The sequence below is a fragment of the Quercus lobata genome, chromosome 11 (assembly GCF_001633185.2).
Source record: "Quercus lobata isolate SW786 chromosome 11, ValleyOak3.0 Primary Assembly, whole genome shotgun sequence".
Taxonomy (NCBI): domain Eukaryota; kingdom Viridiplantae; phylum Streptophyta; class Magnoliopsida; order Fagales; family Fagaceae; genus Quercus; species Quercus lobata.
In genome coordinates, this window is record NC_044914.1 from 1,324,117 (window position 1) to 1,339,647 (window position 15,531).

The 15,531-nt window shown below is 30.6% G+C and overlaps 2 protein-coding genes across 2 annotated transcripts; both read left to right on the plus strand.

Moving 5' to 3' along the window:
- Positions 1–2,597: 2,597 nt before the first annotated feature.
- LOC115967881 (beta-galactosidase 15-like) lies at positions 2,598–7,126 on the plus strand. The gene is made up of 17 exons (XM_031087032.1): positions 2,598–2,777; positions 2,939–3,147; positions 3,241–3,307; positions 3,395–3,487; positions 3,624–3,767; positions 3,851–3,939; positions 4,045–4,150; positions 4,263–4,350; positions 4,445–4,563; positions 4,679–4,840; positions 4,960–5,156; positions 5,266–5,369; positions 5,462–5,571; positions 5,711–5,938; positions 6,046–6,260; positions 6,417–6,696; positions 6,822–7,126. The coding sequence occupies exons 1-17, from the start codon at positions 2,610–2,612 to the stop codon at positions 6,927–6,929; spliced, it is 2,487 nt and encodes an 828-aa protein (XP_030942892.1). The 5' UTR covers positions 2,598–2,609; the 3' UTR covers positions 6,930–7,126.
- Positions 7,127–9,015: 1,889 nt separating this feature from the next.
- Positions 9,016–15,235, plus strand: LOC115967883 (beta-galactosidase 15-like). The gene is made up of 19 exons (XM_031087033.1): positions 9,016–9,345; positions 9,875–9,970; positions 10,079–10,191; positions 10,288–10,354; positions 10,466–10,558; positions 10,781–10,924; positions 11,058–11,146; positions 11,222–11,327; positions 11,450–11,537; positions 11,786–11,904; positions 11,997–12,164; positions 12,268–12,458; positions 12,637–12,734; positions 12,842–12,951; positions 13,170–13,283; positions 13,380–13,490; positions 13,610–13,821; positions 13,923–14,199; positions 14,922–15,235. The coding sequence occupies exons 1-19, from the start codon at positions 9,169–9,171 to the stop codon at positions 15,030–15,032; spliced, it is 2,484 nt and encodes an 827-aa protein (XP_030942893.1). The 5' UTR covers positions 9,016–9,168; the 3' UTR covers positions 15,033–15,235.
- Positions 15,236–15,531: the final 296 nt, after the last annotated feature.

Below are 15,531 nucleotides of genomic sequence, written 5' to 3' on the forward strand. Positions count from 1 at the left end.
TATATTTCAATTGTACAATTAGTTAATGCCTTGTGTGTGATAAAATTATGATCATAAATACATAAAACATATAATTTTATTGAGAAACAATTAGCTAAATGAATTATTATTGCATACATCTCAAAATTTTCATCTAGTGTAATATACTAATATCTCTGCATTCTTAATTCTATATTTATGTCACTAAATATTGCTTTAATCCTTACCAATCACCATAACATCCTCTAAATTCAATAACTAAAAAAAATCCAATAAAAAATTAAAATAAAAGAGTATATGAAAACCCTCAATTCAATAATGAAGAACAATCCAATTTTTTTTTTTAAATAATATATACATATATATATACTAGTTAAAGGCCCCTGTGGCATGATTTTATTATAATCTTATAATATATATATTGTACTTGAATAAAAACAACAAAATAAATAATTATTATAAAGAAATGAATAATGAGTTTTTAATTGCTACACCACATGATCCATGCATGCATCATGAATTGAGCTACTGCTTCATTTGTGAAGCCAAATCAAAATATGTGCATGGGGCAATCCTCTTTTTAGGAATTCAATAGTGTACAAAACTACATAAAATAAACAATACATTTTTAATTATTTGTAAATAAAAATATTAATTGTGATAATATTTTATATATATAATTACTATAATTAACATGTAATCATGCAAAAATTGTCGTTCTGAAATTTGAAGGCTTTTTATATGATATTATATAGTTTTTCATCATATCTGCAAGGCTACGATAACCCTCCCAAACTACTGACCTTGTATGCTTACTTTTATCAATTGATCCAATTTTATTTTGAAGACTCAGTCTTGATATTAGGTATGTCTTCAAGGATTTTGCTAGGTAATTCTCGTAACAACATTAGTATCCTAGTTTATTGAAGTATTCACCAAGAAGATTAATTTTACTTGGAAACTAATTATAAAATAAATGAACACAATTGAAGCAGATTGATACAAATTTACTGTGCAAAATAAATGTATGACATTATTGGTTACCTTCAATTGTTCATTGCTTATATGATTTGTTTGCAAAAATAGTGTTTATTTGTCTTTTGTTGGTTGAATCTACAGATCTTGATAGGCATAAATTCATAATAGATTTCATTTTAATCTTGCAAATGATTATAAAATATACGACCAAATTAACCGTATGCATATTTGAAAGACAATCAAGTGCATGTAAAGTGTAAAAAAAATACTTGCCTGCAGTGGTGGTGATTTCTTCCATGTCACACCGCTTCTTGGAGAGGGAGTGAGAAAGTTTAATTTTTTGTTTTCAAATCGAGAGAGAGAATTTGTTTGAAAAATAAATAAATATATAACAGCTAAAACATTAATACCTAGAAGATCTATTTGATGCAGATGGTGTTTCAATTGTAATAAAATTATCTTCTCCCTTTTATGCGTATTCTCTTTTTTGTTTAGGTGTTTTAGGTTTTATCAAATTAGCTGTCCTTGTAATTCATTTTAATTAGAATTTTTTGTATTCACGCTTTATCTAATTAGTTTTGGAAGTTGTATTTGATGCGGATTAGTATTTCAATTGTGATCAAATTCAAGTAGAATATAGTGATATACATAGGGCTTAATATTATGAGCAATTTGAGAATATTAAAAAAAAGAAAAAGAAAAAGAAAAAAAGCAATTTGAGAACGATTCTAAAGGAGAGAGCAATATGAGATTGATCGAACAAAACGTAATTTTGGCTGGTTTGTATGGCACAAACCAAGTAGGATACATATTTTTTTAAAAAAATAACAATAATAAAAAAAATTAAAAAAAACATAAAACATAAAAATTTGATACTTATTATTACTTTATCTAAAACTAATGTTCGCAGCTTAGTTTGTTATTTATCCAAAAAAGAAGAATTTGATATAAACAACTACTTATTGTTACTTTATTTAAATAAGTTGATAATAACAAAACAACTTATGTTTATTTTATTTAAATAAGTTTTTTTTTTTAAGAAGATTTATTTAAAGAGGTTCTTTTTGTTAAAAATACTACAAAAGCTTAATTGTTGATGATATCAATTTGTTTTCAAACTTCACGTATATTTATAGTTTTTTACGGGATAAGCTTTTTTATTTTGTTTTGAGAAAGCTTTTATGGGATAACTTTGTAACCATACTAAACTTCCTTTTTTTTTTCTTTCTTTTTTCTTTTTTTAATAAAAAAATAACTTACGTACGATATGAGAGTTGTGGAAGGCTTGGGTTTAAGTTAAACTCTCTATCAACTAAAAGGTATAGTGAACGAAAAAACCTAAAATATATGCATGACAATTAATTAGGTGACAATATGAGAAAACGTTAGAGTACGATTAGATGAAGAATGTGGATTGAAACAAATTAAATTTTTTTTTTATCAACTTATAAAATTTGTTACCGTACTTAATTGAAACGAGATTTAGGGGGAAATTTATTTATCATATCTTAGCTGGATAATATTATGGATATTGGATAATAACAATAGATCAGTTACACTAGGATTCTTCTGTTAAGATTTTCCTCCTAGGCCACTATAAATATAATAGGTGATTCATGAATCAATCATAGCAGTCAATCGTTCACAGCAACATGGCTGCTTCACAAAAAAATTTCTCTGCTATCTGCTTTTGTTTTTTCCTCCTCGCTCTTTGCACTTCTGCCTATGAGGTTTCTCATGATGGAAGAGCAATCACCATTGACGGCGCACGTAGGGTTTTGATTTCTGGCTCAATTCATTACCCTCGAAGCACTCCTGGGGTACTATTTTATTTTATTTTGTTTACTATCATGAATGGCTAATACATATATGATATGAATAACATTAGTAATATCCTTGTGAATTTTTAGTTTTGGGTTGTTTTATAAAATTTTTTTTACCGATTATGATTCTAACATTTACTTTATTTGTGACTTTTTAGATGTGGCCCGACCTAATAAAGAAAGCAAAAGAAGGTGAACTAGATATGATTGAGACTTATGTGTTTTGGAATGCCCATGAGCCATCTCGTCGCGAGTATGATTTTTCTGGAAATCTTGATTTCATAAGGTTTCTCAAAACCATTCAAGATGAAGGACTTTATGTTTTTCTTCGTATTGGCCCTTACATTTGTGGCGAATGGAACTATGGGTATATTTTAATTTTCTTTTTTTAACGTCATAACATCTTTTATTATTCTTGTGATAATTAAAATTTTCTAATATGGATTTAATAATTTCCTAGAGGGTTACCTGTTTGGTTGCATAACATGCCTGGTATTGAGCTCCGGACTGCAAATAGTGTATTTATGGTAACTTCTATAATTCTTATTGGATTATTGTTATGATTAATTTTGTGTGTACTTTCTAATATATATGTTTTTTTTTTTAATAAATAGAATGAGATGCAAAATTTTACAACCATGATAGTTAATATGGTTAAAAACGAGAAGCTTTTTGCATCACAAGGAGGTCCAATCATTCTTGCTCAGGTATATATCTGAATTTAGTTATTTTAGTTTTTCTCTCCATGAGATATGAATATTTACCATTCATCTTATGGTTTCTCTTCCGGTGATCCAATTATTTGTTGTACTAAAATTTGTTTTCATTTTTAATTTTATTTAGATTGAGAATGAATATGGAAATGTAATGACATCTTATGGGGATGCTGGAAAAGCATACATTGATTGGTGTGCAAATATGGCTGAATCACTTCAAATAGGAGTTCCATGGGTTATGTGTCAACAAAGCGATGCCCCACAACCAATGGTAGTATTTATTGTATTTTTTATATATTATAAATAACTATATAGTAGTTTTAGAATTTACTAATTAACTTTGTCATTTATTAGATCAATACATGCAATGGATTCTACTGTGATTCATTCACTCCAAATAATCCTAATAGTCCCAAAATCTGGACTGAGAATTGGACTGGCTGGTGAGTATTATACTATGTATTTAGTTAAATAATAATAATAATTTTCATGTATTAATGTGATTAATTAAAATATATTTTTAAAATTTTCTTATGAATTAATTATAGGTTTAAGAGTTGGGGTGACAAAGATCCACACAGAACCGCTGAGGATGTTGCTTTTGCTGTAGCAAGATTTTTCCAAAATGGAGGCACACTTCAAAATTATTATATGGTTAGTACTTATTATTAATTATTGAGTTTGAAATTTCGAATGAATATGTTCATTTATTTATTACAAATTAATGAACTATCAACTGATGAAAATGATTGTTGTTTTTCTTTAGTACCATGGTGGCACTAATTTTGGTCGCACAGCTGGTGGCCCCTACATTACCACTTCATATGATTATGATGCTCCTCTTGATGAATATGGTAATTATATATTTTATTTTACATTAAGATTTCAATTTTTATACATATATAGTTTTAAATAAATTATATAATTCTTAATTTATCAAAATCACAGGAAATTTAAATCAACCAAAATGGGGGCACTTGAAACAATTGCATGCAGTTTTGAAGTCAATGGAGATGACTCTTACTCATGGGAATGTTTCTACCATTGACTTTAATGATTCTGTTTCGGTAAGACACAAGTACCGTTTTATTTATTCAATATAAAAATGAGTCATGCTAATGAATGCTCTATAAAAATATGTATTTTTGTATAAAAATTTGACATATTATATATCTGAATTAGGCCACTATATATGCAACCAATGAATCTTCAAGTTGTTTTTTGGGCAATGCAAACAGTACCACCGATGCTACAATCAATTTTCAAGGGAATCAATTTATGGTTCCAGCTTGGTCTGTTACCATCCTTCCAGATTGTAAAAATGAAGTATACAATACAGCAAAGGTAATTTATATATAATATATACTATACTTGTCTTTTATTTATTTATTATAAAGTGTTTATGATATAGTAAAAGAATAATATTTGTGATTAACTAACATAGAATAATAATTATATTATAGGTGAATACTCAAACTTCAGTGATGGTAAAGGCAGCAAACAAAGCTGAGAATGAAGGTGCAACTCTTAGTTGGTCGTGGAGGCCTGAGATTCTTAAGGATACCATATTTCAAAGAAAACGATATGTTTCTGCACACCAACTCATTGATCAAAAAGCTGCTACTAATGACACTAGTGATTATTTGTGGTACATTACAAGGTAAACGACTTAACTTTTATTTATTTATTTTTTCATTTATTAATCAATTTTTTTATTAATTTTTTTTTTTTTTTTTTTTTTTTTTTTTTTTTTTTTTTTAAATTAATAGTGTGGATATTAAAGAATATGATCCAATTTGGAGTCTTGAAATGTCCCTCAAAGTAAATGGCAGCGGACAAATCATTCATGCATATGTAAATGGAAAATATATTGGTAATAAGTGATTCAATTCTTTAACTATTTTTAATATTTCAACTTTTAATTGCGAGTTTAATGGTTATTTATTTTAATTTTATTGAAATTAGGATCTGAATGGGCCAAGTATGGAGTTTCTAATTCTGTATTTGAGCAAAAGGTGCAACTAAATCCAGGAAGAAATCAAATTGCGTTGCTTAGTGTTACTGTCGGTCTAGCAGTAAGTTTGATTTTTTATTTTATAAATTTTTTATATGGATTAAAGTTTGATTTTTGGTGTCTCTTTGTTTAATTTTTTTTTTTTTTTTTGAGAAACCATCTCTTTGTTTAATTTAATTTAATAATTTTAATGTAAACAGAATTATGGGCCAATGTTTGATATGATACAAACTGGCCTTCCTGGACCTGTTCAATTGGTAGTACAAAAAGGAGATGAGACAATTATTAAAGATTTATCTTCATATAAATGGACTTACAAGGTTGGATTGAATGGGTTGGAAGATAAGGTTTATGATTTGGATTCATACCAAGCTTCGAAATGGCAAGCCCAACAATTTCCCATCAATAGGAATTTTACTTGGTACAAGGTAATTGTACAATAAAAAAACAAAAAAAAAACTACTATTTACTTGTTTTATTGTTGTATTATTCAAGTTATTTACTTTTATATATATATATATATATATTTTTTCAGGCCACATTTAAAGCTCCTTTGGGCACAGATCCAATAGTTTTAGATTTACAAGGAATGGGTAAAGGTTTTGCTTGGGTTAATGGCTTTAATATTGGGCGATATTGGCCAACCTATCTTGCCGATGCGGATGGTTGTGATGTTGAAGTTTGTGATTATCGTGGTACATATGGTAGCTCAAAATGTTTAACCAATTGTGGCCAAGCTACACAAAGATGGTGAGAGATTTTAGGTTTTTTTTTTATTTTTTATTTTTTATTTTTTATTTTATATATATATATATATATAATTTTTATATTTTTATATTTTGAGATTTTGAAAATTGATTTTTTTTTTCTTTCTAAATTTTAACATGTAATTTTTTTTGGTTATAGGTATCATGTTCCACGATCATTAATTAAAGATGATGAGAATACATTGGTATTGTTTGAGGAATTTGGTGGTAACCCATCATTTGTCAATTTTCAAACAATCACAATTGGAAGTGTGTGTGGCAATGCATATGAGAGTAATAATACATTGGAATTGTCATGCAATGAACGTCCAATTTCATCAATTAAATTTGCTAGTTTTGGTACTCCACAAGGTACCTGTGGATCGTTTCAGAAAGGTAGTTGTGAAGCAACAAAAGATGCATTGTCTATCCTCCAAAATGTATGTAAATTTTTTAGATGTTTATTTTTATTATCTTTTACTTTTATATATATATATATATATATATATTCATTTTCATGTGAAGTTTATATAATATTAACCAAATTTTTGTTTTAATTTTGTAGGCATGTGTTGGTAAGAACACTTGCTCAATTGAGGTTTCTGAAGAGACATTTGGAACAGTAGATTGTGGTGGAGTCCCCAAAAGACTAGCTGTGGAGGCTGTGTGCTAAATTTTTTATTTAAGTTTTTAATTTTAGGTCTTGGGTTTTCTCAAAAAAAAAAAAGGGTCTTGGGTCATAAATTATGTGGTTTTGTTTGGTAGTTAGGGTTAGGGTGTTATGGTTAGGGAGTTCAATTTCCTCATTTAGTACTGTTTACTTTGTTAAATAAATTAGTAATTGAAATCGTTTTTATGTGTTATATTTCTTGTGGGATTTTTTCCCCCTCTGCAATATGAAAATTACCTATATCACTTGATTTATCTTAAAACAAGATTTTTTCTGATGCAGTTGCAGTAATTTATTTTACAATTTATCAGGCAAATGTAACACAAAGAGTCAGTGACCCCAATTAAAATATAATCATTGTTAAATATGATCAAACTAATAGAGGTCTTCACGAAATTATTCTTCTACAAAAGGGTATTGGAGTTTTCAACAGGGTAAATAATTTTCCATTAATTGGTTTTCTACTTTATTTCCCTTACAAAAATTACAGTATCACAGCAGCTTCCTATTACCTTTAGCAATTTTAGGAAATCAGGGATTGGGCTTGAAATGGGCTTTAAGTCTTAGGAACTGAACAGTTGGGCTTGTCATCGAGCCAAAATTATTATGGTAAAAATTGGGGTTTTTTGTAGATAGGATCACAAAACTCTGATATAGATCAGTACAAACTAGAATTAGAATGTCTACATTAAATATAGAAACCTAAATCATAAGTTGGTATAAAATGAGGTATCAATAAGGATTCCATTGAAATGAAAAAAATAAAATTCTATAGGGACAAAAAATGAAACATGTTAAAGTTAAACGATATAATTTGTAATTTAACTTTCTTAATCATTATTGGAAAGTAAAAAAATCTATTTTGAGATGCAAGAGTCAAAAATACCATTAAATTTACCCTTAAATTTAATGGTTGAAAGTGATACATTTGGAGGTACTTTATCATCTTTGTGATTCAATCAAATCCTTTTTAAAAAAAAAGAAAAAAAAATTAACCACACTCATAACTCTAATGGAAAAATTTCTCAAAGCATGAAATTCCATAACTATTTAGCCACATATTTTACAAATAACTTTATGGAATAATAAAAAAGACTTCTAATCATTGTTGTATTTCTCTGGATATATATGTTGTCAAAGATTTTGCTAAGGAAGATTATGATGCTAAATTTGTGGATAAAAATTGTGAAATTAATACCGCTCAAATTTGATAATGGAAAAAGTTTGTATACAAACTTGGTTCAGTTGGTTGTAACTCTTCCCAAAAAAAAAAAAAAAAAATGGTTGTAACTAGTGATTATAACTCTCACTTAAAACATTAATATGATTATATATTTTGAAAATCTAATCATTAGATTATATATTTTTTATATTCTTAATGCGCATGCCAAATTTTGTGTCAATTGGATGTTATTTACTATTCAATCCATAAACTTATTTTTTATGCATAATTTTAGATAACAAAAACTTAAAATTTAAATATTTGATTGATGATATCACTATTAATTTTTTATTTTTTGGAAATTTTACTAGCAAGAAGGATATAAGAAGAAAATGAATTCCAATGGTTGATTTATCAATATTCACATCTAATATAAAAAATATAAGTGGAGTTATAACTATTGGCTACAATCAAGTTTGTAGCAAAACTTTCTCATTTGAAAAATAAATTTCTCAAAGATATTGGCCTCATTCTTTAACCATTTTTTTTTTTTTAATCAATACAATATTACAAGTGGGAAACAATTCTTGTAATTCTAAAGCTGTGATTCATGGAAGCAAGGCAACATAAATCTAGTCCTTGACCACGGTCCAATGCAATTTTTAACCATGTGGGTGGAGTCTATTACGCAAGAACTACACAGTTTTGCTTGGTTGAATTGAAATTTAAAAACTTTGAACGAGTCATTGGCTATCCTTGAATTGTGTTCAATCAGCTTTCACCTACACTTGTTCTCCTCCGAGAGGGTCGTTGAAGTGGTCCTCCTAATCACTGAAATAATGCCATTTATACAAATGCGTGAATTAGATTCTTAAGCAGAACAAGAGTTATAAATAAAGAACCACTAAGTGATGTATATTTGCATAAATAGAGTGTTTTATTGGTTAGAAGTACCAAGAGAACCACTTTAGTAACTCTCTTGACGGACCTAATAATTTCTCCTTATATAAACATTTGCTTGTGATATAAATATCTGGTCTCAGCTACACATTTTTGGTGTAGTTATAGTCAGGGATCAAAATGCAATGCATTTGGATTAACAATAAGCTTCTACCTATTTTAGCCTTGCTATGCTCATGTCTTTCAGTATTAGCAGCAGGCACAAGTGTTTCCTATGATTCAAGTGCCATTATTATCAATGGTGAAAGGCGAGTTATTTTTTCTGGTTCAATTCATTATACACGCAGCACCCCAGAGGTATCCTAAATTTCTCTATTATTTTTGGAGTAAATTCTAGAATGACATTGTCTTGGAAAACCCGAATGAATTACTGTTTCTATTTTCTTTTCAGAACTCGACTTATATATCGGTTTTTATATGGACACACATTTTGCCAACACATTTTAACACAACTTACACATTTCTCAATATGTGATTGTATTACATCACTTACACATGAGAACCACCATTGATACTTGTAAAAGTCAATCTAATCATTACTTGACATGTGTACTAATTATGACAAAGTATGTGCAAGAGTGTGTGTTTTTAGACTTTTTGCTGAAGTGGTTTGATAGAAGGTAAACTTGATGCAATTGAAATTGATCATGTATCAAATTTAACCTCATAGTTTCAAAAGTATAGGATTTCATTTGTTACACTTACACCTATAAACTATGTAGCTACGGAAAGAAACTTAAGCTTGCTTTGCCAATGTGTGGTGTGGGAAAGATGTTTCCATATACTTTTTACAACATAATATATACAATCTCCATGCTGGTTACAGATGTGGCCGGATTTGATTCAAAAGGCAAAAGAAGGTGGACTTGATGCAATTGAAACATATGTGTTCTGGGACCAGCATGAGCCCCAGCGCCGAAAGGTTGGCATTGGTTTTAAGTTTTAGCTTTTAAACACCAATTTTATCTCAAGGAAATAAACTTTCAAGCCCAACCATTTGTTCTGATATTCGTTTTTCGCTATGTCCTAGTACGATTTCTCGGGAAAACTAGACTTCATAAAGTTTTTCAAGCTGGTTCAAGAAGCTGGACTATATGCCTTTCTGCGAATTGGTCCCTATGTTTGTGCTGAATGGAATTATGGGTAAACCTTTTGTGCGTCTTGTAAATTTTCTAACTTTACTAAGTACCTAATAAAGAAGTGTCACTTAAATACACATCTTTAATTTTTGCTCACCAGAGGTTTCCCCGTGTGGCTACATAATTTGCCGGGCATTCAACTGAGGACAGACAATAAAATTTTCAAGGTTAAGACTTTAATAAATTTGCCTCATATTTGTTCTTACTTGGTTCCATGGAAATAATAATATTGAATTTTGGTAGCAAGAATCTAAATTCTATGTTTTTTTAACATGCAGGATGAAATGCAAACTTTCACTACCAAGATAGTGGACTTGTGCAAAGAAGCAAAGCTGTTTGCACCACAAGGAGGTCCCATAATATTTGCACAGGTTTCATCTAAGAATAATGCTAAATCTACTATCAATTTTAGACAAGTTTACAAACTCATGCAGTTACATTTTTGTGATTGGTGACTTACGTAATAAATTTTGTAATATCACCTAATTATAGCAACGCGTTTATTCTTCTTTTCTCCTATTCCAATGGAGAACATTGATACTAATTAGCATAAACCTTTTTCCTGAATTTGAATTCAATTTCAAACATCACAGATTGAGAACGAATATGGAAATATTATGAAACCTTATGGAGAAGCAGGGAAATCATACATTCAATGGTGTGCAAATATGGCTCTATCCCTCAACATAGGTGTCCCTTGGATTATGTGCCAGCAGAGTGATGCTCCGCAATCCATGGTATTTCATTTTTCTATCTTCATTGAAACATATCTAGTAGTATATAGCATCAAACTTAGAAAAACTGTTGAAAAGGTTGATGTAACTTATTTCATAAAAAAAAAAAACATAATTTTCCTGTTCCCTCTTACAGATAAACACATGCAATGGGTTCTACTGCGATGGCTTTAAGCCAAACAATCCAAAAAGTCCCAAAATGTGGACAGAAAACTGGACTGGATGGTAAATCTTCTTGCTTTACATTTTTTTTTCCTGGATGTACTACCAGAGCTCAATTAGTATGTAAATTCCTTTTAGGTACAAGACATGGGGTGGCAAGGATCCCTATCGAGCTGCTGAAGACGTGGCATTTGCTGTAGCACGCTTTTTCCAAGCTGGAGGGGTCTTTCAAAATTATTACATGGTTGATTACTCTATTAATCCAAACTCAAAACTCTCGCACCTTTGTATCTTGCAGTTGAGATTCTATAATGAGCAGTTTTAAGTTCAATTTATTGACACATTCTTTTACTTCCTTCACTTCAGTATCATGGAGGCACCAACTTTGGACGCACATCAGGAGGGCCATTCATTGTAACATCATATGAATATCATGCACCACTTGATGAATTTGGTAATCAAAGAATTAAATAAAACAAAATATTTTTCCATCTTATTTTTTATTTCAAATGAACCAAAGAAGACAAATTTTCTCATTCCAGCACTAAATAAGTATATCAGCATTTTTAATTTGCATCAAGGTCAATCTTTTCTTTGAGACACTTTTAACTCCTAAACTAAATGAATATTAATAGTGATTTGAAGTCAATTATCACCATGTCTGCACAATAGATTGTTCATACTCATTTAAAAAAATTTCAGGGAATTTAAACCAGCCCAAGTGGGGACATCTTAAGCAACTTCATGCAGCTATTAAATCGGGAGAGAAGGTTCTCACAAATAGCACCTCATCAACCAAGCAGATTGGTAATGGAACTGATGTAGGTGACCGAATTGAACTAAAACTCGTTTCTCTAATCTTTTTATATCCCAAGTAAAAGGAGTAACACTGATACATTAATTTTGTTATCAGCTAACTACGTACGTTAGCAATTCTACCGGGCAAAAATTTTGTTTCCTAAGCAATGTGAACCTGGAAGATGCTAATGTTGATTTGCAAAAAGATGGCAAGTATCTTGTGCCTGCTTGGTCTGTTAGCATTCTTGATGGTTGCAACAAGGAAATTTACAACACTGCAAAGGTGAAAGAAAGGGATTGACTAGCTTTTTGTCTAGTGAATTCTATTTGTCCCACAAGTCTTTCAAGTACGTAACCATACTAATTATGTATGTTATTCTCTACAGGTTAACACGCAGACCTCTTTGATGGAAAAGAAATCAGATGGGGCTGAGAATTCTACAAAACTCTCTTGGAGTTGGGTACCAGAGTCCATGAACGACACCCTCTCAGGAAAGGGAAGCTTTACAGACACAAAGCTTCTTGAACAAAAGGCAGCTACTGTTGATGTGAGTGACTACTTGTGGTACATGACTAGGTAAGATTTTAATTCAGATTTTATCTGCTTTGAAACATAAAAAAAATGCTATATGCTAGACCTAAAGATCATTGGCAAGTAAACAAAAATACAGCTATACCTAAAAAAGATTGAAACTTTAAAAAAAATTTATAAGAACACATAAAAAAAAATGACTTCCTAAATCTTTATGACACAGTGTTGACATTGATAATGTGACGCAATGGACCGATGCAAAATTGCATGTGAACACAACAGGCCATGTACTTCATGCCTATGTTAATCAACAGCTGATAGGTACTTCCGATTTGGTAAAATTCATTTCAATTTGTATGATAGATAGTTCACATTTTTGCTGCTTAATTAATACTTATTTAATCTTTTATTCTTAATCTCGATGTCAGGTTCACAATGGGAAGCTAGAGGCAATTTTCGTTTCGTATTTGAGCAACCTGTCACCCTGAAATCTGGGACTAATACTATAAGTCTCCTCAGTGCCACAGTTGGTCTGCAGGCATGTTTTTAACTCAGTTGTTGACATAATATGATGAAGATAATGAGGCAACCTTCCTTTAAATGATATCGAGTTTATAAATTTACGTAGTTTCCTCATTGATCTATTCGTAGACTAAAGAATCATATAGCTCACACATTATACCTTTGACATGAATTATTGAATAGCTAAAACATAAATATGTACGTGGGCAAGTTTTAACATATTTATATGGGCAGAATTATGGTTCATTTCTTGATTTGACGCCAACTGGGATCGCTGGAGGCCCAGTTCAATTGATTGGAAAGGGAAATGTTGTAAAAGATTTATCATCAAATCAATGGTCTTACAAGGTACATTTTGTAGAGAATGGTTTTTGAGCTGCATGGCTTTTTACTAATTTTTATGATTAGTCAACATTAATTACTTGACTTTTTTTTTCAATAAAGGTTGGGTTGAATGGTGAGGACCGACGACTCTATGATGTGCACTCACCATCTGGCAGCAACTGGACTCTAAATAATAGACTTCCAAAGCGTGTACCTATGATGTGGTACAAGGTTATTACTCCATCTCATTGGCTTAAGAGTGCATTTGAATAGGAAATGAATGTTTGAATTGTCTTTCGGTGATTGGTGGCATGTTAATTTGTAAGTTTTATCTATTGTGTTGTGTTCAGACCGAGTTCAAGGCACCTTCAGGCACAGACCCCGTGGCGGTGGACTTGAAAGGCATGGGTAAAGGGCAGGCATGGGTGAATGGACAAAGCATTGGGCGTTTTTGGCCTGCATACATTGCCGATAAGACAGGATGTAGCCAAACATGTGATTATCGAGGACGATATCACACAGGCAATTGCATGTCAAATTGTGCTCATCCTACTCAAAGATGGTATATAACATAACTTCAACAATCTCTAGCTTTGCCAATGAAATAGCAAAACAAAAATCCCAATTAATTAATAGAATATTCATATTTATTACTTGTCTCAGGTACCACATCCCAAGATCATTCCTCAATAAAGATGAAAACACATTGATTTTGTTTGAGGAGATAGGTGGAACTCCTTCACCAGTATCTTTCCAGACAGTCACGATTGGAACTTTATGTGGGAGTGCATATGAAGGTAACATGTTAGAAATGTCATGTCAAACGGGACACACAATTTCTGAAATCCAATTTGCTAGCTTTGGAGACCCACAAGGCACATGCGGATCATTCAAGAAGGGTACTTGTGAGGCCGCCAATAGCCTATCTGCTATACAAAAGGTAATCAATTAAACGTATATATTCTTAGTGTTGCATTGCTACAAACTTGGTTAGATCCTTACGCTACAATCAATCATATGTTTCATAATTCTGTCATGTACAATGCACGTGAATTATTTAAAATGATTGTATACAATCACTTAAGTGTTTAGTAAGTTATGTACAATGCACATAACAGAGACACATGTCATTATTTAATTGTTAGTTGTAACGTAAAGATTCAACTAAGTTTGTAGTTAAACTTTGTTAATTACCAAAGATATAATAACATATGTGAAAGGACCAAATTTAGCTCCAAACTACTATGTGACGGTGTTGTAAACTGGAAAATTAAAAATATAAACTGATAGTTTAGTATTCAGCCAAAAAAAAAAAAAAAAAAAATTGATAGTTTAGCCAATTAGTAATGACAAGCTGTATTTGAATTCAACTTGAAAACCAACACCCTTATCTTTACTCTTATCCACGGACAATGCAATCTCCTTTTTTGTGTTGTCTAAATCAAAAGAGACGGTTTATAAGATTATTCATGTGTATATTATTTAAGCAAATTACATGATTCATTTAGAAAACCATGTGAATAAAACTATATACATAGATGATCGCTTCAGTCACAACATAGCGGGTTGGAGAAAGATAACTCCAAACTAATTTGAAGCCAGTGAAAATACATCACTTTTAAGCTTTTTTTTTTTTTTTTTAATAATAATTTTGTCATGTAGGCCTGTGTTGGAAAAACGAATTGTTCTTTCGAAGCCTCGGAGGCTAAATTTGGATCAAGCACATGTGGCAAAACCAGTAAGAGACTACTAGTGCAAGCTGTTTGTAATTAACGAAGAAATCAACGCTGTCGTTGATAAGAGAAGGAGGTCTTCCTTTTTTTTGTTATCCTTTTCCTGTTCTTGTAAATTGTAATAAGAATTGCTATGGCGTGATCCATAAAATTTTGCTTGGCTAGGAGAGCTCACGTACGAGCGCTAGTGATTGTATATTTGAATTTTAAGTTGCAATAAATACACTGATTTGGTCTGCTAAATCTTATAACGAGGTAATAACAATGTTTTTTTTTTTTTTTTTGAGAAGGACAATGTCCCAAACTTATTTCATGATCTTTTTTTTTTAAGACACACCAACCGTAACATTTATAAACAATTTGATGAATATTTGCAATTATATGTGGCTGATTCAGCAAATCCCAGCTTACTTACCTCGATCCAGTAAAAATTTAATAAGATATCCACTTTTATTTTAAACAGAAGTTACCACAACACCTACTAATAAAACAACGGTGGAGATTAAACCCCAATGCTCAAGTTCTCCTCTCTTTTTATT

Bases quoted from the DNA above. Each gene is read 5' to 3' on its own strand.
- LOC115967881 (XM_031087032.1), top strand. From the start codon at position 2,610: ATGGCTGCTTCACAAAAAAATTTCTCTGCTATCTGCTTTTGTTTTTTC. The intron at 3,940-4,044 runs GTGAGTATTATA...AATTAATTATAG, and splicing joins ACTGAGAATTGGACTGGCTG to GTTTAAGAGTTGGGGTGACA. The intron at 5,370-5,461 runs GTAATAAGTGAT...TATTGAAATTAG, and splicing joins TGTAAATGGAAAATATATTG to GATCTGAATGGGCCAAGTAT.
- LOC115967883 (XM_031087033.1), top strand. From the start codon at position 9,169: ATGCAATGCATTTGGATTAACAATAAGCTTCTACCTATTTTAGCCTTG. The intron at 11,147-11,221 runs GTAAATCTTCTT...AATTCCTTTTAG, and splicing joins ACAGAAAACTGGACTGGATG to GTACAAGACATGGGGTGGCA. The intron at 13,284-13,379 runs GTACATTTTGTA...TTTTCAATAAAG, and splicing joins CAAATCAATGGTCTTACAAG to GTTGGGTTGAATGGTGAGGA.